Source organism: Camelina sativa, chromosome 13, assembly GCF_030686135.1.
Source record: "Camelina sativa cultivar CO46 ecotype springtype chromosome 13, ASM3068613v1".
NCBI lineage: Eukaryota > Viridiplantae > Streptophyta > Magnoliopsida > Brassicales > Brassicaceae > Camelina > Camelina sativa.
Genome location: NC_141892.1, coordinates 11,951,060 through 11,972,396, shown reverse-complemented (window position 1 = coordinate 11,972,396; position 21,337 = coordinate 11,951,060). Strand labels below are relative to the sequence as shown.

Here is a 21,337-nt window from a genome sequence, read left to right as displayed (position 1 = left end):
ACTTTAATTAGATGATAGCAGAAGAACAAGAAAGCTCGTATCACTGAAGATTTAAACTCATCTTTGGCATACGAAATCATGACAAATTATTCGAAAGAAAATCTGAGATTGTATATTATCTGATGTGCCACACTCAATTGAAAAATAGCACAAATTCATAGATGATTTTCCAGTTACACACAAGAAAAGAAGTCCATCTACACCATTTAGACTACATGAAGACAGCTTCTCAAAAGTGTTTTTGTCTCCAAGTAAAAAGAAAAATACATATCAATTGGGCAAAGAGGATAGGCATAACACAGAAAAATTCCTCAATCCAGTTTGACGCGGTCCATATCGTTTATCACGCCTTCGAGCTACGCAGAGGAAAAGAATCAAAATATCAAACATCACAGTCAGGACTCTTATCATATGCATGCGCACAGGGGTCTTAGTTTAAGTTTTAACATACCTTGGCAATCTGGCGCAAGAAGAAATCCCCATAACGTTTTGCGGGTTTTGATTCCACAACGTAGATCATGTCCTGGAGTCTCACCAGATTTAAAAGTTAGTAACTTCTACAAGCAACCCTAGTATCCATGTCAAAGAGAGATACAGAAAGAAGAAAGAACATACATTGTTCATGTAGAAATCAATGTCTGCATTGGATATGATCCCACCATTGGAGTCGACTGAATGGGTCTTGTGCTTGTATGTTAACAATATGGTCCTTGCAATCAAAACCCCAAAATGATTAATAAAAAAAATTAGATTGGAGAGAGACAGTTTTTTTGGTAAAAGCCATCTGCCCATGGCTCCTCACCTTAGCGTGGACTCATCAACTTCCATGTATTTAGCGAGCTTAGCAAGAGAAATGGAGGAGTAGACTTTGAGGAATGTCCGCACTCCCGACAACAGCTGCTGCTGCTTTACCTCATAAAGGAACATCTTCAACTGAAGCCTGTATGCATCCTGAGATAATTCCCAAGTAAGTTTGGTAAAGGTAAACAAACACACAAGTCCTTCCTTTTGTAACTATGATATAAAAACTGTGGTACCTGATTGTAGTTGACAAGAGGCTCCTCGAAACTTGGTGCGGAAGGGGTGATGAACTTGGGGCATGCATAAGAGAAGAGCTCATCATAGATACCGAATGCCTCATCGTCAAACCTCTGCATCCGCATCATCTTTTCACCATACTTCTCGCGGAGCTGAGAGTTGACAGAGTCGTCAACGAGTTTAGTTTGAGGGCAGAGAGAGAGGGAAACAGCAAGTAATGCATACATCTGCTCATTCTTCTTGAGGATTTGCTCGTACTGCGGAGACTTTTGATGGTACTGCTTAGTCTTGAAAATGTAGAGGAGAATCTTGTTGAATTCACGAAGAGCATCAACATAGCGTCGCAACATGAGGTTGGCAAAGCCATAGTGATAAATAGTAGCGATATGGCATCCAATGACACTGGTGTAAACACCTGGCTGGGAGATGTCAATGGGCTGCAACCATTTGAGAGCAGTGTGGTAGTCACCGAGGAGGCAGTGAACACGCAAGAGGCCGACCATGCTGAAGTAACCAAGGACCTTCAAGACGTTACTGCCGCCAGAGTAGTCGTAGCCATCAGTGGAAGTGAAATGTTCCTTGTCTTCTTCTTGCTCAAGGATTTGGACGATAGAGGACTTTTCCACAAGGGCTTGCAAGAAGTTGAGGACGCCATACACATTCCATGCCTTATCGTGCTGCCTGAGCAATGCAACCTCCTGCTCTGTTTTGTTCTTGAGCTTTGCTCTGAATTGACAGAAACTTTGGAACTGGTAGACAAACTCATCCACCATATCCCACAGCCACTGGTTGGGCAACTGCATATTAACTACGCCGTGCAACACCACCTAACAACCATTCTATCTTCTTAATCATCTAAACAAGAGAGAGATTCTAGATTCCAAAAAAAAAACAAAATCAAGATCCAAAATCAAACCTGGAAGAGGCTGCAATAGTTGTCATACGAATCGATCCTCTGCTTCAACGTTGGAGATAACCTCGCGTACAAATGCCGAAACCACATCTCACGGTACAGAAGGCAGAAGACGTGGTCGTTGTCTACGTAAGGAGCAATGGCTTCCACACTTGGCCATGGCGTCTCCTTGAACAGACGTTCCGATAAGCTCTGGAACGATGTCTCACACATCTGGTGGATCTCGTACACGTTCTTCTCCCTTATGTGTCTGTACATGTGTGACACGAACGATTTAACCGAATCCGCCACGTAATTCGGGTCGTATCCGCCGCCCCCGCTCTCCCCTTCCTCCGCCGCCGATTCCTCGTACTCGTAGTTCGCCGCCATGTCTTTCTCGCTCGCCGATTAATTCAGGATGAAGACGAAGAGACTCTGAAGAGGAGGAAACAACACTTTACTGCCTCCCTCGTACTCGTAGGGTTTACACTACATTATTATAGATAACCGGGTTTTTTTCTGACGATAACCGGGTTCATCCGGTTTGGCTTTTATGTATACCAAGAGTTTAGAAGAACAAATAAAAATTTCTAAATTGATTTTTTTTTTTTTTTTTTTGTGTGTGTGTGTCTCAATTCTCAAATAAAGTAAAAATGTCTCACCTTCTTCACCTTCACCGTGTCTCTCTTCCACAGTCTTCTCTTCGTTTCAGATTCCCACGGCCTATACATCGCCTCCGCCGCCGTGCAGCTTCGTCGCTTACCAACTTAACAAAATCCACCACCGTGTTTCTTCCTATCACAGTCTCCAGATCTCGGATAACTTCTTGCCGATCCAGCCAGTCAGGTGCCTATATATAAATCGTTTCTTTCGGATACAATTCCAAGTTTTCGTATTCAGTATCTCTCAATGTTCAACGGAATCCATCAGTATAAATGTAATTCTTGTTTTTTCAGACATTACGCCGCCACAATATGATGATGAATTGAGTAAGGAGGCAAAAGAAGACATACAAAAACCACAAAAGCAAGGAGGAGCAAATGGCATATTTTGGATCATACTTATCAATCTTGGCATATATGTGGCTGATCACTTCTTTCAGGTATTTTTTGAAACTTTTGCTGCTGCTTAGAAATGACTTTGTTGGTAGTTTTGGAAAACAATTGATTGGAAAACTTAGGGTTGACATTGTCTTCTTTATTTCAAAAAAATAGGTTCGCGGGATCAAATCTTTATATTTGTATCACAATTTTCCGGCATGGTACCAGTTTGTGACTGCAACGTTCTGTCATGCTAACTGGTGAGACAGAGAGCAAGAGAGCTGCCTGCCTCTGTCGCTTTCTTTAAGTTTTTTTTCTCTCCCTGGTGTTGTTTCCTGATGATTCTTTGTATAATATAATTCTAGGAAGCATCTCTCCAGCAATCTTTTTTTCTTGTACATCTTTGGTGAGAGTTCAAGATTTTTCACTTACTTAGTTGGACTCTCTCTCTCTCTCTCTCTCTCTCTCTCTCTCTCTCTAGCTAATCGATTTAGAGCTCTAATGGGAAAACTCCTTCCGTGGGTTTTAACAGGAAAGCTTGTTGAAGAAGAAGAAGGAAACTTTGGTTTGTGGCTGTCCTACTTGTTCACTGGTCTTGGAGCTAACCTTGTTTCCTGGTTAGTTTTACCGAGAAATGCTGTTTCTGTTGGTGCCTCGGGAGCTGTTTTTGGGTTATTTGCTATCAGTGTCCTTGTCAAGGTACTCCTATTTTATTATTCTTTTTCCTTCTCTCCTCCTTCTCTCTCCCTCCCTGTGAATCATCAAGTAACCTCCTCCTCTCTGTTATATATATGTTTTGCTAATCTTATTTTGTAGCTGTCTTGGGATTGGAGGAAAATCCTTGAAGTTCTTATATTGGGCCAGTTCGTTATTGACAGGGTAAAGATTCCTTTGCTTAAAAACTAGTCCTATTTTCTTATGTGTTTGTTTATACATCATTTGTATATGTTTGATACTGTAACAACAACAAGTCGTGATGTGATTAGAAGAAGCTCAGGGCACCGTATCTAAATTTGTTTTACTTCATTGATTCTCTCTCATAGGTAATGGAAGCAGCTCAGGCTTCGGCTGGATTATCAGGAACTATATATGGTGGCTATTCTTTACAGACTGTTAATCACATTGCTCATCTCTCTGGTGCTCTCGTTGGCGTTGTCTTAGTTTGGCTTCTCAGCAAATTTCCTTCGGAACCTGTGGATCATCAAGTTAAAAAATCCCCCTTAAAATGAAGAGACAACGTTCTTGTACTTTAAGGAAACATATACTATCTCGCCTGTGAATGCATGGCAGATGAAACGATCGATTGATTGACAAAATATGTCCTTGTAAAACTGAAGAATGGGCACTAAACCGGGATCTCTGTCCCTATTATCAGGCATAAAAAAACAAAAGTTTTAGCAGATGAATATCATGGCCCGTAGGTATGATTCATATGAACCTATCTTCCATTGAAACTCTGTTCAATACGCCACCAGTCTATCAACATCACACTCTCGGATACTGCACGTTTTCCTTGAACGGTACTTGGAGGTACCAGGTGATACGTTCCAAATGCACCAAATCCCTGATTTAACTGTATACTTGCTTTGCGTAGTGAAATGCCATCCTAAATAATATGGGCTGACAAGCAGATGCACTAAAGCTTCCCCTGAAACTATATATATGTAACTGGGTGTAGTTGTTGTTGAGCTTACTTTTGATTTATATAACCTTAGATCTTACCTTTTTATTTTTAATTTATATGATCTTAGATCTAACTTTTAATTTATATTAAACTGGTCTCAAACTTAGAACAACTAGGAATTTTAAATTTCAAATCTTTAAAAAGACAAATTATTGTAATTTTTTGAAGAACAAAGTAGTCCGAGTGGTGAATCAAAGATTTGAGTGTCTCAAATGTCTCAGCTTCACCTTCACCTTCACCTTCACGGTCACTATCTCTACCTCCCACACTCTTCTCTTCGTTCAAGATTCCCTTCTTCACCCTACTTACATCTCTTCGGTGCAGCTTTTTCGTCAACCAACCCTCCCCTCTCCCTCTCTCTCAACTCAACTAAATCTACCGTCTCTTGTCCTCTCACCGTCGTCAGATCTCGTTTCAGCGAACCCGGTGAAGATTCTTTTTCAGATATTACGCCACAATATGTATTGAGTAAGACACAAGACAAACAGAAACCACAAAAGCTAGCGAATGGCATATTCTTGATCATACTTATCAATCTTGCCATATTTATGGCTGAACACTTCTATCAGGTATTTGAACTTGTTGTGGCTTGTATTTAATCAGGTTGCTGCTATGTTTCAAGATGTGTCATTCTTTTTTTTTTTTGTATGTTCTTTATTCAAAATAGGTTCGCTGGATCAAATCTTTGTATTTGTATAGTGATTTTCCGGTATGGTATCAGTTTGTGACAGCAACGTTCCGGTATGGTATCAGTCTCCAGATTTCCTCTCTCTTCTCTTCTCGTCGTCTTCCTCCGCCGCAGCTACCACCAAACCCACTCGATTCAACTGAAACCCGTTCTGCTTCCACATCTTCCACCATTTCTTGTCACCTTAACTCCAGATTTGGCTATCTCTACTACACAAAATTTGTTTCTATAGAAACCCAGAAGCAGCCATGGTAATTCCTCAACTCCGCCTCTTAATCTCCATCTTTAATGATGAAGTTTTTGTTTACGAGCTTGATTTTGTAGATTTCAGATGAGCTATTTGTTGTCTTGAAGCGTAGTGATAAAGTTTGTAGAGATAGTATGAAGATTAGGGATGTGGGAATGAGGAAGCAAGCTTTGATTAAGCTTAATGAATAGAGTTTCTTAACGCTTAAAGATGAGAAATTTAGGTTTACTTTTTGTGATTGTTTTGTTATTTCCTTTGGTTGGTTTTTAATTGTAGAAGAGGATGAGGAAAGGAACTAAAGTTGGTAATCACGCATGTATTCTAGTGATTTGCTGACAAGGTATGAAGCTTTTTCACTTGGATTTTACGATTGATACATGTGGGATTTATGGTTTGAACTTTGGCTGTTATTTCAGACTTAAAAAACTAATGATGGTTCTTAGAATCGCTAATGTGGTGCAGGTCTCGTTTTGGTGTCTTTGTAGATGAGGACCAAAACAAAACTTTATAAGGCACATATATCTGGTAACTGCTTCATTGAGCTTATCGGCACATATATCTCTGCATCATATTAGCATGCTTTTGTCTTCATAACGCAATTAGCAATGATTCTGCGTGAAGCGCTTAACACCAAAACAAAATTTTGTATATATATTTTTTATGACTTTTGATTGCTAATAATAATCCGTTTGGTTTCTCTAGTGTTATTGTGGGAGAGAACTCAATCGTCTTTGGGAAAATCGCACCAAGCAGTGACGGGGAAGATGATGAAGATAGGATTGAAAAGGGTGCTGCAGCTTTCAATTCCTCCTGGTTACCGGGAAGTGACCCCAAGTATGTCTTTCTTCCTCGAGTCTCAAACCAATGACCCAAACCCTTTTGATGTTCAAAGTTAGGTTCCTTCACTATCCCTCCTTCCCTTATGTTTATGAAAACTTTTGTAATATTTGCGACTTGTACTCTTGGATGTTTTCTTGAACTTATGTTAGATGTAAAATTAAACTTATGTCTTTGTTTAATTTCATGTTTGTTATGTTTAAGTTATAGTTTTCATAATCAGTTTTGGTATTATAAAATCAAATAATTCATTTTTTTAAAACATGATAATGAAACAGTCGTCAAACAGTCACCGAAACATACACAAAACAGTAACCAAAAAGCAAATGAGTAACAAGATCAATCGCTAAAGCGTTGCAATTCAGTCGCTAAATTTAGCGACTGTTTGGCGAGGGAAGAACGACCACAATTACCATTCGCCAATTAGTAGCTCCATTTCGACTGTTTAGCGACTGATTATTTTAGCGACGCACTGTTTACCAACTACGCATGTCAGTCGCCAGTCAGTCGTTACTAAGTAGTTTGCGACTGAATAGTGACTGTTTTTGTAGTCGGCGATTCCATGTTTTCTTGTAGTGTTCTGTCATGCTAACTGGTGAGAGAGCTCTCTTCACTTTCTTTTTTGCTTAGTCTTTTTATTTCTCTCCTCCTTGATGTTGACCTTTTTGTATATATAATTCTAGGAACCATCTCTCCAGCAATCTTTTTTTTTCTTGTACATCTTTGGTGAGAGTTCAAGATTTTACTCGTAAGCTAAGTTTATCGAATGCAAGAGATAATAAATAATGAGACTCGTTCTGTGGCTCTATAACAGGAAAGATTGTTGAAGAAGAAAAAGGATCCTTTGGTTTGTGGATGTCCTACTTGTTTTCTGGTCTTGGAGCTAACCTGGTTTCGTAGTTAGTTTTACCACCAAAGTCAGCTTCTGCTGGAGCCTCGGGAGCTGTTTGTGGGTTATTTCTGATCAGTGTCTTCCTCAAGGTACTATAGTTATCTTCTCTCCTTGTTCCAAAATGCTTTTAAATCATATCGATCAGAAGGACATCTTTAAACCTGATTTTGTAGATGTCTTGGGATTGGAGGAAATTCCTTGAAGTTCTTATATTGGCTCAGTTCGTTTTGAAGAGGGTAAGAACCTCGCTCAACATTTACACACATCATCATTGTGGTTATAGTCCCATTTCTTTTAGTGGGAGTTATGTGTTTCTTTAGTCCCATTTCATCACTTCATTGACTCTTACAGGTATATGAAGCAGCTCAGGGTTCACTGGACTATTAGAAACTATATTTGGTGGCTTTACATCAGTGATAGTTGTTCGGACTCTCAAACCCATTGCACAGTTCTCGGGTGCTCTTGTTGGTGTTCTCTTACTTTGGCTTCTCGGCAAATTTCCCTCAGAACCTGTGGTTCAACAAGTTAAAAAAATCCTACAAAAGTGAGGTAATAATAGAATGCAAAGCTGATAAAACTAAATCTTTTGCAGCAGAGTTGTGTAACTGCTTTGTCTATGTAACTATGTTACTGAAAGATGCTCTTATTTATTTCTCCAAAATCTATGAGTCTGCAAGTTATTGAAAACAATACATTTTCTTTTATACAAAATCATTCAGCTGCAATGTACATAGAGTGAGTTCTCAACGTATTGACTCTCTTTCGATTTCGTTAATGATAATGATTTGCAAGTAGTGAATACATTATTTAAGTTTACAAGGAAATGTTTCTTCTTATTAGTTTACAGGTTTTTTTTTACCAATATTACAACCGGAACCGGTTTATTTACAAGTCGTATCACCTTGTTTAAGGAATTTGTCAAACCAGTCTGATGATTCTTTGATCATAAAACTCGTCACTTCGTGTCCAACTCCATCTTCTGCTTTGAACTTCTCTCAAGAAACATCAAAAGTTTGTTTTAATTTCTCTATGTGGTGGTTGCAATTACAACTATAGATTAGATCAATGATGATATATGTACCTTAAAATTTCCAGGAGAACCAGTTTTCCTATATGCCTTCTCAGCTCTCTTTAAAGGAACTTCTAGTCCGCCAAGTGGGGCGCCAGGATCCATTGCGCCTGCACTTGAAATCCGGAAAAAAAACTTGTAAGTGTGTCAGATAAATAATGAGCATATACATATATATCAGTTGTGCTGACCGTTAAGTATGTAAAGAGGACGTGGAGCAATCACTGGTAATGAGTAAGGTGAATCAAACTTTGAAGCTAGTCCAGGAGCTATTCTGTTCCACACCTGTTTTAAGTCAATCATATACTTACCAACTGTTATATTTGAGTCGCAGTCCGAATTAGTAGTCACTTTCAAGCTTCTTTACCTTGTCGACTACTTCTTTGTCGATTACATTCTTTCCCAGATCAATCCTTGCTTCTGAAACCATAGAAATAAATAAAATAAAATAAAGGCAAAGGAATTATAATCTATCTTAACATTTTTTGAGGACATTTTTGTGTCATCCTCTTTTATCTTTGTATCCAAACAAGTCCCAACTAAATTCTCTACAATTCTTACAACTAAACACAATTAGTTTCTTATTTGATCATATTAATTTCCTAAAATCAATCTACCTAATTTAAATCAATATGTTAGATTAAAATATAATTCTCTTTTCACTTTTATTTAATCTTATATTTCATTATTTTAATTACTATTTAATACAAAAAGTTAATAAAACTTTAGATTTTTTCAGCATATAATGTGATTAAAATTTTTATAAACGGATATATATTTTAATAATTGTCTAACTATATTTGTAACCAAACAACTATACCCACATATAGAGTTCGAAATACATTTTTGGAGTACAATAGGGTGCTATCACTTTTTGCCAATTTTGGGTCGGATTTTTAACTAAAATTATAACCGATTCAATCATCCGGATCCTCCTTAAGATTGCCAAATATTTTGGGCCGTTTGTTTAATCCATAGCGTACTTATTTACATACAATTAATGCCACTTATTGTCAATTAATGTTCATTGTATCTTAGGAAATATCTAATGTGCATGCTGAATTTCTAGGACCGAGTTTGACAAAAAGAATTGATAACACAAATTATGTAATCATATCTTCTTAATCACATCCCTATAATATAACAACTAATTCAAGATGACTACATCTTAATAAATATCTAATTTGCGTTTAATAAACGATTACATATTTGGTAAGATCTTATTAGCTTTAAATGTACACTATTAATCCAATAATATGAGTTGAGAATCATAATAAGAATATGCCATATCATTCATTCCTAAATCATAACTAACCAAATTGTAAAATTTATTCAACTTGCGAATCAATAATTTCTACAAAATCCTACCTACAGCCGTTAACAGTGTATATATATATATGTAATTCACCATTGACTACAAGCATCTCTAAACCATTACAATATTATATCAATAAAATAATAGATGTGTGGTGTACCACAGGGTAAAACCTAGTTCTCATATATTGAATCTTTAATGAGTTTTTCAAAACCTGACCTTCAAATAAAGGTTTCAAAACCGGACTGACATCATTGTCGATTGCCCATCTAAATCCCTGCCCATCATACGAATTAGGAAACCATCATACAAAGCAATAATACGCCTCATAGTTGCTATGTTATTTATCGGTTTTTGGTTAAGAAAGATGACTTTTTGCACCTGAACACCAATTAAAGGGACAGCCACGGAATAGCGGGTGTCAGCTGCAGCAGCAAACCAAGCCTGCATCCCTGTATATTGGTTTCCCAATAAATAAAATTAGTGTACATATATATATATATACATATGAGTACTATAATTACTACAAATCATGCAACTCAAATTTGTTCTATTGCTAACCTCCTAGCGAAATGCCAGTGATTCCTATCCTTTTTGGGTCTATATCATCCCTCTTAGTAAGATATTCAGCTAGTTTGATCAAATCCCAAACCTAAGAAAAGAAAATAAAAATAAAAATCAAATAGATGCAGTAAGATCGATGTTTTATACTCTAAAAGTGAAACCAGAAAATGAAAGCTAAAAAGAGGCAATGGGTTTTTTTTTTTACAGTATCAAAGATAAAAGGCATTGTGTTTCCATTTTTCCAAGATGATATAAGAGCCTGCAATGCATTACAATTTACACCAAGAACCGGCCATCAGAATTCAAAAAAGACAAGCAAAAAGAAATAAAATCAAATAGGTTATAATGACTGTCTACATCTATCATGGCAGTTTTGCAGTTGTAAGCGCGTTCCCCATGGTAGCGAGAGTCTAAACCGATGGCTACATATCCCCTCGAAGCATAGGCCTAAAGCAGAACAAAGACAAAGTATAATCAATAGAGGAATGTTGATTAGTTAATTGGAGAAATCGAAATTTTTTAAAATACCGTATGATGTTATTATTTACCTCGAGCCATGGCCTCAACCATTCTTTGTTTGTGGTTCCACCATGCATAAACACAATCGCTGGCCTTCTTTGTTCACTGCTCTTCTTCAAGCTTAAAATAAGCAAAGGCAACCTCCCTTGCTCTGCATCCTTTATATTCCCCATTACAAATAGAATACAATTTTTTATTTTTTGTAAGACTTAACACAAAATATATTATCCATAAAGTTTCTTTGAATATATAATACCAAATGTTAGTTACCTCAGTGTGGAGATGAAGGTTTTCTTCTTTAAGCATCTCTTTCAAGTCACCGATGTCTTCTTTTGGACAAGACTCTATTGCCTGTGTTTTGTAATGATAAGAAGAAGACAAAATATTAGAAGAAGAATGAAACTTTTTTTTTTTTTGAATTATTAAGAGGTTCCGAGCCCCTCAGGCTAGGGACCAGAGCATTTTATATGGTCCCTTCCTAAACGCCGAAGAAGAATGAAACTTAAAAAGAGAAAAAAAAAAGATTGAAGATTATCTCACTTTTGTAGATGGAACATCGGACTGAAACAGAGGGTTTTCGACAGGATTTGAAGTATTAGTTATTAGTGGAACTGGAGATAAAAGAGTTAGAGATTATTAATCAAAAGGAAGATTAAAATAGAAACATTAATAATAAATCACCTTCGGATGATCGTCGACTGTGGAGAACACGAAGGAACTCCGATCTAAACACTTGGGCTTGAGAATCCATAACTCCGGTGGTGGTGGTGATCGGTGGGAGTAAAAGATTCGTTGTTCTGTTTTAGTTACGCAAAATTAAAGTTAACGGCATGCAAATTTTTGCAACGATTAGCTACCTGCTTCTTAATGACCTGTTTTGGTTAATTAACTTAAAAGAATATATATATATATATATATATATATATATATATATATATATTCTAAAAGAATACTTTCATTTTGTCGTCACTTTTGAATTTTATATTTTTAGCATCCAGAAAATATTGAATCAAACACACAGTTTAACGAATAACTATCGTTTTATTATTTTAGAAATTTTTCAAAACTAAAGTCTCCTTAATCTCTCTAATCTCACAAGTGTTGTTATACACCAACAACTCCTTATATATAGAGAGACCTTATAGTATTTCCTTATTGAACATAGCAATTAGATAACTTCTAATTGTCCTAATCCTAATCTCTTTAGAAACCATAACTCGGTTGAGATAAGGATGACTTATAGCTTAAGCTATTTCAAGCTTATCCTCAACAGTCACCCTCTTAAGTTTGAACTCCTTCTTTGACACATCATGAACACCCACTGAGTCCCTCATTTCTCTGAATTTAATTCTGGCAAGCGGTTTTGTTAAGATATCAGCCTTTTGATCAACTCCCGGAACATGCTCAACCTCCACCTGCTCATTCTCACCACACTCACGTATAAAATGGTACTTCCTGTGAATGTGCTTGCTACGTCCGTGGAAGACAGGATTCCTGGTGGGTGCTATAGCAGACCTGTTATCAATTCGAACCGTTACCTTCTTAGAATCCTCACCTATCACTTCATCGAGCAAGTCCTGCAGCCAGATGGCCTGCTTAGATGCTTCAGTGGCCGCCATAAATTCTGCTTCACAAGAGGACAACGCCACTGTCTCCTGCTTCTGCGAACACCAGGTAATCGGGCAATCGTTGAGATAGAAAATATGGCCACCAGTGCTTCTGCCATCGTCCTCATCGACATTGTGACTACTGTCACAATATCCAACCAAACCCGAACAGATTCCTCTTTTAAACACGAGACCATAACAAATAGTTCCCTGCAAATACCTCAAAACATGTTTCAGAGCCACACCATGACTCTTCTCCGGATTGTGCATGTAACGACTCAGAATGCCAACTGCGAACGAAAGATCAGGTCTGGTATGAATCAGATATCTGAGACAACCAAGGCATCTCCTATAGTCGCTCTCATTGATGGACTGTTCCTCCAAAGCCTTTGAGAGCTTTATCTCTGAATCCATCGAAATCTGCACAGCATTGCACTCGCTCAAACCAGTCTCTTCAAGGATTTTCTCTGCGTACCTTTCCTGTTTCAGAGTAATTCATGTGCTCTCTTGTAAGACCTCAATACCTAGGTAGTAAGTCAATCTACCAAGATCGCTCATCTCGAACTTGGAAGACATTCTCTGTTTGAATTCACAAATCAAGTTCAAACTGCTTCCAGTGACGAGAAGATCGTCTACATACACCACAATGATCACCAAATGCTCCTTCTCTTGTCTACGATACAATGCTGGTTCCTTAGCACAACGTATGAAGCCCAACTCCGTCAGAATCTGATTGAGCTTGTGATTCCAAGCCCGTGGAGCTTGACGCAGTCCATAAAGAGCTTTATTAAGCTTGTACACCAATCTTTCACTACCACTCTTAATGAAACCTTCTGGCTGTTTAACATAGACTTCTTCCCTAAGCTCTCCATGCAAGAAGGCAGTCTTCACATCAAGATGGTGCACCTCGACAACATTCTCTGAAAGATAAAAGGCCTTGTACTTGTTAACACTGCCATCAGAGTTACGTTTGATCTTGAACACCCATTTTAAACCAGTTGGTTTAACACCAGTCGGCAACTCAACCAGGTTCCAAGTCTTGTTTTTCTCGATAGAGCTCAGTTCTTCAATGCATGCCACTCTCCATACTTCTAATTCTTTTGCCTCTTCATAGTTCCTTGGCTCATCATTTAAGGACATCAAAAATAACTCTCCTTCTTCCTTAGCTAGAAGAACATAGTCATTTAAGTAACTTGGTTTCACGCTTGGTCGAGTAGATCTTTGCAGTTCTGGTTGAACTGCAACCATCTCTTGTTCTACTAATACCTCGACAGCATTCTTTGAATCATAAACTTCCTCTGTTTCCCCTGCAACAGCTTCTTTTGAACCATTATTACCGTAGTTTCCAAGGCTTACAGTAAAGGAACCTGGAACCTCTCTTTCAACACGTGAACCATTCCAGTTCCACTTTTCTCCTCGTCAAAGACCACATCTCGACTTACTATTATCTTCTGTGTTGAAGGATTTAAGAGCCGGTATGCTTTGCTTCCAAGGTGCACCAATGCACGAGATCTATCATCCAACTTCCTAAGATGTTGAGACTCCACCCTGGCGAAACCGATGCAGCCAAACACACGCAGATGTTCTATGTTTGGTTTCCTTCCCTTAAGCATTTCATACGATGTCTTATCACACAATGATGTAGTGGCAACCCTGTTGATCAGATAAGTAGAATGCCTCACTGCCTCTCCCAAAAATAATTGGGAACATCCATATGCTTTAATATGATCCTAGCCATCTCAAGAAGAGTTCTGTTTCTTCTTTCCACCACAGCATTCTGTTGTGGTGAATAAGGAGCTGTCAATTGTCTTTGAATCCCTAATTCTGCACAAAACTTTATGAACTCAGAATTAACAAATTCACCTCCTCTATCGGTTCTAAACATCTTGATGGTTGTTCCAACTTCCTTATCAGCAAGAGCTTTGAACCCTTTAAACACAGTGAAAACATCACTTTTATCCTTCAAGAGCATAGACCACATGTATCGAGAATGGTCATCTATGAGCACAAAAATATACTTGTTTTGTGCGGCTGTTGCAGGTGAGATGGGACCATAGAGATCTCCATGAATCGAATCAAGAGGTTTTATAGCTCGGAATCCAGTTGCATTAGGAAAAAAATTTCTCGTTTGTTTACCAAACAAACATGATGCGCAAGTCTCCTTGATAAAGTTCAGGTTTGGCAACCCAATGACCAGCTCCCTTCGTACCATAGACTCCATCGACCTGTGATTGATATGACCCAGTCTCTCATGCCACCTTGTAGAACTATCCGTTTCTGTTTCTTGCAGACACTTATCTTCAGCTTCCATACGAACCTTGTACAACCTGTTCTGCGATCTGTTTGCCTTTACCAAAACCTTTCCATCACGATCGTGTAACGTAAAATAATTATCCTTCATCCTGACTTCACAACCTGTCTCTGTTGCTTGTCCAAGGCTCAGGATATTACTTTTGAGTTCCGGTATCCAGTAGACTTGTGCCAAAACCTTCCGATCACCTGTTTTGGTGATGAACAGAACAAAACCTCTTCCTTTGATATCGACTCTTGATTCATCACCAAACCTTACTTTTCCAGTAATTGTCTCATCGAGTTTGGTAAAGAAGCTCCGGTTTCCAGTCATATGATTATTGGCGCCGTTGTCAAGATACCACACATTATCTCTTCTTGTATATGTTTCATACTTTCGAGGTTCGACTTTCTTCTCATTGAGGAACACTACCTCATGCATTAGGAGGTCTTCAACTTCTTGGTTGTCAGATTCAGATGAGTCTTGAACTTCTTGAAGCTTGAGTAGCCTATCCGTACAGTTGGAGGTGTAATGGCCGTTCTTGTCGCAATGATAACAGACGATCAGGAACTTGTATCTGTTCTGATAGCTACCACGACCACGTCCTCTACCTCGACCTTGAAAACGTCCACCTCTTGCACCCCTTGCACGTACTTGATCATAAACTTCTTGGTAGTTGTTTGCATAAATGAGCTTTGATTGATCCTCTTCTTAATCTTCCTCATCACGAATCCTCTCCTCGTATGTCTTTAATCTACCCACTATGTCCACAAAAGTGGTCTTGTTCAAATCGAGAACTTGTTCCAAGGCTGCAATAATGTGGATGTACTTCTTCCTTGGCAAGCTGTTCAGGAACTTTTTCACCAACTTGGGTTCTTCGATACTCGTGCCCAGAGCTCTTGCTTTCAATGACAACTCTGATAACTTTCCCACAAAGTCATCAATTGTATCTGTTGTTTTCATCCTCATCCTCTCAAAATCTGACAGCAGCATTTGTAACCTTGCCTCTTTGACTCTGTCAGCTCCAACGTAGCGTGATTTGATAGCATCCCAGACTTCTTTAGGGGTAGCAAGGTTACCAACTTGTAGAATTAGCGATTCCGGGATTGATTGGAACAGGAGAGCTTTAGCTAGGTCAAGCTTGTCTCCTTCTGCTTCCCCTGTTTCGATCATCTCCCATACCTTATTCACCCTCAATACTACCGTCATCTTCATTGCCCACACCGTATAGTTAGTTGTGGTATTGAAGAGTTGAAGTACTGGTCTCCTTAGCAATGGATGTCGCAGCAACGATCTCTCCCATGACTTCTTGATGCAATCAACAAATTTTCTTTCGAACAAAAGAGAAAAGCAATTTGTGCTTTGATTCAATAAAGCTTTGATACCAAATATTGAATCAAACACACAGTTTAACGAATAACTCTCGTTTTATTACTTTAGAAACTTCTCAAAACTAAAGCCTCCTTAATTTCTCTAATCTCACAAGTGTTGTTACACACCAACAACTCCTTATATATAGAGATACCTTATAGTATTTCCTTATTAAACATAGCAATTAGATAACTCCTAATTGTCCTAATCCTAATCTCTTTAGGAACCATAACTCGGTTGAGATTAGGATGACTTATAGCTTAAGCTATTTCAAGCTTATCCTCAACAGAAAATACATGAGTTATTATTTTTATTTGTTTCAATACTTAAATTTTGTAACGTATGTACTCATTTTACAATTGATATGAAATATTCTTTAACATGAATTGAAAATCATCGTTTTTCTCTTTTTTCTGAAGCTTGTAAAAATGGAGTTTTTTCTGAATTTAAAAGAAAAAACTTTGAGATTGCAGGTTAAATTTTCTTAAGTTAACTTAAAAAATTGTTGAATAGTGAATTTCATCATTAATTTCGGGCAGCCGCCACATCTTTGATTCAACTTGGCAATTGGTTGAAAAGTTAGGATTTTCCCTAGGGGACCTAACTACAAATGGCGATTCTTACCACGGTTACCGCACGATGCCGCCGTTCTCTCACTCACCGGAGAAGTCTCCTTCACCGCAGATCTCTCTGCAGTTCTCGGACGGAGACCTCTCTCGGCAACTATTGCGGCTCCTCCTTCTGAAACTAGGGTTGTCCCTAGTGGACCTAGTTTTCAGATTAGGCCCATTAAATCGAAAAAGCCATGAGGCCATCAAACCATATCAAATATGCATCAAGAATAACTCAAACCCCAAATACTCACCGTCTATGCTTCGCCATTTCTATGATCTGTCCTGTTTCCCTATAACCGATGGTCGAAGACTCCATTGGCGAAAGGTAACACCAGTTCTGGTTTGGTTAATCATACATCCTGTATAGAACCTGGCTTTAGATGTTTTTAGGGGCTTGCGGTTGGAGTATAAATCAATACAGTTCCTTCGTCTATGCTTCTCGATCTGTGCTAGAATTAGTGATAAGCTTGGTCTTGAATTCTTTATGTTCGTTGACGAGTATCACTTAAGCTGACCACCTGATGAATCCAAGCATCCTTTTCGTATCATCCCTACCACTCGGATTTCAGACCAACTAAACTTTAGTGCGACGCATCGTTATGATCCAATCCTTATACTTTGGATGGTAAAGCAACCTTGTCCCGACTTCATAACCATAGTCTCCCAGATCTTTGCTGCATTGTTACCGTGGGTACTCTCCCCGGTGGACTCCAAAGCATCGACTACAATCTCAACGTCTCAGCGTCTTTTGACCGTGACCAACCAACCGTCCGTCAAACTCTTCGAGGGTGGCCTATCGACTTACCAAGATCTTACATGTGCTAAGGAGCTTTCACGCCTTTTGCTCACAGCTCTCTTGGATTTACAGTTGATGTACTATCTTTTTAATCTTTTGGCATTGGGGAATGTCTTTATCTGTATTGCTTTAAACTTTGGAACATTTTGCTGCTTCGTTTCTTGTATATGTGGTTACATTGAATGAATGAAATCAATTGTTTGACAAAAAAAAAAGTGAATTTCATCATTATAGTTCGATTATAATATGTGTAAGTTTTTTTTCTTTTTAAACTAATGTTAAATTATATTTAATCCGGATATAAGAGCCTTCAAGCTTAGTTTGCAGCCAGATTTTACTCAATATGTGTAAGTTGTTGATGCATGGTTCTAAGTACTATGAGTATTAGATTAGAAAAAATGATAATTCATATATTTTTTTGGATACGGAATAAAATTCGTGTATTTTCTTTTTTTCTTTTTTTTTGGAAAAACTTAGAATATCATTTAGAAGATAATAGTTTAACTTCTACTAAGAGAGGATACAAAACCAATAAAACTACATGAAGTAGAATGAAACAAACCATCGACCAACATAGTGGTCGGGCAAAAGCAAAAGCTAACAGCAACGACAATGCTCATATTGAAACCTAGAGATAAGGGTGAACCCACAAGTTCTACCCACAAATTCGTGTATTTTAAACCCAATTTTTGCCACCTAACTAATCTTTTTAGAGTATGTTAATTCAGACTTTTCAGTCACCGGATTTTCTAAAAAACCGATACATATCAGTGTGGCACCAGTTCGATTCATCGTACATGCAACTTTTAAAGAGAACCAATAACTTACTATCAATTGGTTAATTTGGTTAGATACTAAATTTCCATTAAAGAAAATTCTTTAACAAAGAAAAAAATGATGATGATGCTCAACCGATCTTATTTGGTATCAAATTTCTTTCTTATGAAAAAAAAACTAAACTAAACTAATCATAAGTTATGTATAAATTACTTGCCTTCGACAAACTGACATTGTAGAGGGACCTTTCTTTCCTTGGATTATAGGAATGTTTGGTAAAGCAGTGTTCCGATAACGGTCTAGTGTTAAATCAGCCGCAATAGCAATGACCTGCGATATAAAAGAAAAAAACAAGGAAAAAAAAAACATCACACACCAGAAACAATAAAAGTAGAAAAAGTAATCTTTTTTTTGTGTGTGTGTGTTTGAGAACTTATAGGTACTACCATGAGTGAACCAAGAAGACAGATTTCAGGCAGACGAATCGCCATTTTTAATTTAGGAGTTGGAATAGATATGAGTTTGATGAATTTTGAGGAGAAGAAGAAATTGTAATAGAAATGGGGTTTAGTAGAAAGATGCTGAGGTTGAAGTTATGAGCATGGATGATGTAGACGGCTACCAATTCTATTTGGACCGATTAATTATATATCACATACCCTCTAACGACTACTTGCCTTATCTACTTCTTAAATGCTCTTCTATTGTGGACATGTGTGTTTTAATATCTCCTTGGGTTATTTGTTTTTTGTGTGTATGTTACATTACATATTAACTCGTGTTCTTTCAGAGTATTTGGGTTGAGCCAAGTAATGGAAAAGCAAACGATCATTCACAAATGTTTTCTTTGGGTTTCCTCAGGTCAAAATCTTGATCAACTTCGGATATACCATTGACAGGTGAATTTTGGTAATAGATCATGCCTGCCCTATCCAAAACCCGTGAATTTAGACTATGGTCTGGTGTAGCCAAATTGGAAATAGACTACATCGCTAAACATTGGTTAGTTATTGTGTCTTGCATGAGTAGTCGAAGTGATGCTGATTCACTACAAGAAAAAGGGGTCATTGTGACGTTTGCTTGAGACGAATTTTTTTGGTCACAAATTTTTGACATTTTAGATACTATGTTGTGACATTTTTTTTAGTAATAATTTCGTAATTATTTCGTCACAATATTATTACGAATTATATCGTTACTGAAAATTGTCTCTATTAACGACTAAATGGTGTCGATATTATTAATTGTAACAAAGTCTAACGGTTTTACTACAATTATGTAGTCATAAATAGTGACATTTATTTGAGACAAAATATTTGTCACATATATGTTACCTTTTAGATACTTTATTGGGAAGAAAAAAAATTGTAACAAATTCGTAATTGTTTAGTCAAAATACTACGGTTACGGATTAATTTATGATAAAAAGTTGTCAGAAACAGTAACAAAAATTTTTATGATAATTTAAGTCATAACAATTGTAACGGTATTATGACATTTTGTCAAACATTGATTAACCAGTTAAATATAGTTTTACATAACGAATGATCATTGTATTTTATTAAGGTAAATACAAACTAATAATTAAAAACTTTCATTTGTAAACTAAATTAATTAGTGGCTAAACATGAGTGTTATATTTCTTAATAATTATTTTTTATTTAGGTTGTTCAATGAAATCATGGTTGCTGCTAATCTTGACATAAATGGAGAAAATCTAACCTTGCTTTAGAGAAAAATAATTGCAAGTTGGTTACAATAATTGCAAGTTGTTTTGGAATTTCCTTCTAAAACTTACTAAATATTTATTATACCTTAAAACTTCGCTTGTATTATATAGGAGATATACCTAATACTTAAATTGTAACCCTAATTAAAAACTAGATTACTCTTTCTTCTCGCTGCTTTGTTTCTCTAGTTTTCACCGATGAAAAGGTTAGAGGCCATATATCTTTTTTATTAAATTATTAGATCTATATTATGCAATCAACCATTGAAATTATTGTTTTTCTACTGTCATCTTTTTCAATTGTCACTCATCATATATACTTGCGGAGTGATTTGGTTCTGACTAATCTAATGGATTTATATAAGATGTATATATAGATTTTGTGTATGACTATTCTAATCGATCTATATATTAGTATATATAAAGGATTTAAAGTGATGTCACATAATTAAATTGATTTGAAGAAACTGTTGTGATGCCATCTACGCATATATTTATTTGTTTATATATATTATTGAGTTATTGCAGAAAATTTTGATGAACATGTGCAAGAACACTTGCCACAGAGATAGTCTTCAAACGGTGAGGGTTTGGCAATAGATAGTCTAACCCAAAAGGAGAAAAATAAGGTAATATTTATAGACTGAATTATGCACAGCTACATATTTTTTGATGAGTTAAAAATTTACTATTTTTATTTGCGTTTGAAAATATATATCAATGTTCATATACTTGTGTTTTTTTATAGATTGCTGAAATATGAAAACAAGCCGTGTATTTGGACTAGTCAATGCAAAATGGAATTTTTATGTCTTTGGATGATTCGTAAGTCTTCCCACAACCTACTGAAGAAGAAGTGAGAACATTAATCCACAGAGTTGAAGAACTTGTAAATAAATTGAAAAAGAGTCATGATGACAATTTACTCCTCGAGAAATGTCTCCAACCACTTGAAAACATCTATGTCTCAACAAGTTTTTATGGAGTTGCTATTTAACTAAGTTTTGTTTTGTTTATTCATAATAGGTTTCTCATATTGGTTTTGTTTACTTTAATTTATAAATGAATAAATTATTTTATTATATATCTTTTGTAATTAATAATATACAGCTTATTTAATTATTATTGTGAGAATAATTTAGTAAAATATAATATTAAGAAAAATAGGAGACGATGGTTTAGATCCAAATGGAGGATAAGTGTGATCTAGTAGTCACCCACTCAGACAATACATAGTTGTCGACTATATGAATTAAAAGATAGACACAATACATATATAATCTGTCTAATCTCTTTAGTTTGTCTAATTTGGCAAGAGTTGATTGGGTGGGCGCTTAATTAAGACCCAAACCTCACCTTCCAACTACC

At 36.8% G+C, this 21,337-nt stretch overlaps 3 protein-coding genes and 1 long non-coding RNA gene across 10 annotated transcripts; 2 read left to right on the top strand and 2 right to left on the bottom strand.

Moving 5' to 3' along the window:
* Positions 1-137: 137 nt before the first annotated feature.
* On the bottom strand, positions 138-2,567 carry LOC104771050 (uncharacterized). Its single transcript, XM_010423128.3, has 6 exons — positions 1,955-2,567; positions 1,038-1,865; positions 803-951; positions 616-709; positions 452-523; positions 138-356 (listed from the first exon to the last, which is right to left on the bottom strand). The coding sequence occupies exons 1-6, from the start codon at positions 2,318-2,320 to the stop codon at positions 312-314; spliced, it is 1,554 nt and encodes a 517-aa protein (XP_010421430.2). The 5' UTR covers positions 2,321-2,567; the 3' UTR covers positions 138-311.
* A 16-nt stretch (positions 2,568-2,583) lies between these two features.
* LOC104736594 (rhomboid-like protein 11, chloroplastic) lies at positions 2,584-4,376 on the top strand. The gene is made up of 7 exons (XR_015578171.1): positions 2,584-2,776; positions 2,887-3,032; positions 3,145-3,230; positions 3,336-3,376; positions 3,503-3,669; positions 3,787-3,849; positions 4,014-4,376. It is a non-coding gene; the product is annotated as a rhomboid-like protein 11, chloroplastic (long non-coding RNA).
* A 282-nt stretch (positions 4,377-4,658) lies between these two features.
* LOC104736595 (uncharacterized) lies at positions 4,659-6,629 on the top strand. 4 transcript variants are annotated; one of them, XR_002034973.2, is made up of 5 exons: positions 4,659-5,223; positions 5,322-5,593; positions 5,866-5,929; positions 6,052-6,114; positions 6,292-6,629. XR_002034973.2 is itself a non-coding variant. In XM_087481634.1 (4 exons), exons 1-3 carry the CDS (start codon positions 4,867-4,869, stop codon positions 6,098-6,100), a joined length of 624 nt encoding a protein of 207 aa, XP_087337760.1. In that variant the 5' UTR covers positions 4,761-4,866; the 3' UTR covers positions 6,101-6,114; positions 6,292-6,629. The 4 variants fall into 4 exon arrangements, 2 of the variants coding, with proteins under 2 accessions (XP_087337760.1, XP_019090716.1); XM_087481634.1 differs by lacking the exon at positions 5,866-5,929 and having other exon boundaries at positions 4,761-5,223; positions 5,376-5,593; XM_019235171.2 differs by lacking the exon at positions 5,866-5,929 and having other exon boundaries at positions 4,764-5,223.
* Positions 6,630-7,563: 934 nt separating this feature from the next.
* Positions 7,564-18,866, bottom strand: LOC104736592 (uncharacterized). 4 transcript variants are annotated; one of them, XR_015578170.1, is made up of 16 exons: positions 18,687-18,866; positions 18,458-18,570; positions 11,467-11,582; positions 11,326-11,396; positions 11,056-11,136; positions 10,815-10,943; positions 10,624-10,713; positions 10,472-10,525; positions 10,264-10,354; positions 10,084-10,154; positions 9,922-9,979; positions 8,755-8,807; positions 8,579-8,672; positions 8,400-8,502; positions 8,220-8,307; positions 7,564-7,828 (listed from the first exon to the last, which is right to left on the bottom strand). XR_015578170.1 is itself a non-coding variant. In XM_087481633.1 (16 exons), exons 1-16 carry the CDS (start codon positions 18,729-18,731, stop codon positions 7,635-7,637), a joined length of 1,446 nt encoding a protein of 481 aa, XP_087337759.1. In that variant the 5' UTR covers positions 18,732-18,866; the 3' UTR covers positions 7,564-7,634. The 4 variants fall into 4 exon arrangements, 2 of the variants coding, with proteins under 2 accessions (XP_087337759.1, XP_010454911.1); XM_087481633.1 differs by having other exon boundaries at positions 8,400-8,497; XR_759597.3 differs by lacking the exon at positions 7,564-7,828 and having other exon boundaries at positions 8,055-8,307.
* Positions 18,867-21,337: the final 2,471 nt, after the last annotated feature.

Coding starts and splice junctions, on each gene's coding strand:
- LOC104736592 (XM_087481633.1), bottom strand. CDS start 18,731: ATGGCGATTCGTCTGCCTGAAATCTGTCTTCTTGGTTCACTCATG. Junction 8,808..9,921: donor TTTGAAACCTTTATTTGAAG/GTCAGGTTTTGA, acceptor CTATGGTTTCAG/AAGCAAGGATTGATCTGGGA. Junction 7,829..8,219: donor TGACAAATTCCTTAAACAAG/GTGATACGACTT, acceptor GTTGAACCACAG/GTTCTGAGGGAAATTTGCCG.
- LOC104771050 (XM_010423128.3), bottom strand. CDS start 2,320: ATGGCGGCGAACTACGAGTACGAGGAATCGGCGGCGGAGGAAGGGGAG. Junction 952..1,037: donor CTCTTGTCAACTACAATCAG/GTACCACAGTTT, acceptor GAATTATCTCAG/GATGCATACAGGCTTCAGTT. Junction 524..615: donor TTGATTTCTACATGAACAAT/GTATGTTCTTTC, acceptor GTGAGACTCCAG/GACATGATCTACGTTGTGGA.
- LOC104736595 (XM_019235171.2), top strand. CDS start 4,867: ATGTCTCAGCTTCACCTTCACCTTCACCTTCACGGTCACTATCTCTAC. Junction 5,224..5,321: donor TGGCTGAACACTTCTATCAG/GTATTTGAACTT, acceptor TATTCAAAATAG/GTTCGCTGGATCAAATCTTT. Junction 5,594..6,051: donor GAAACCCAGAAGCAGCCATG/GTAATTCCTCAA, acceptor AATGTGGTGCAG/GTCTCGTTTTGGTGTCTTTG.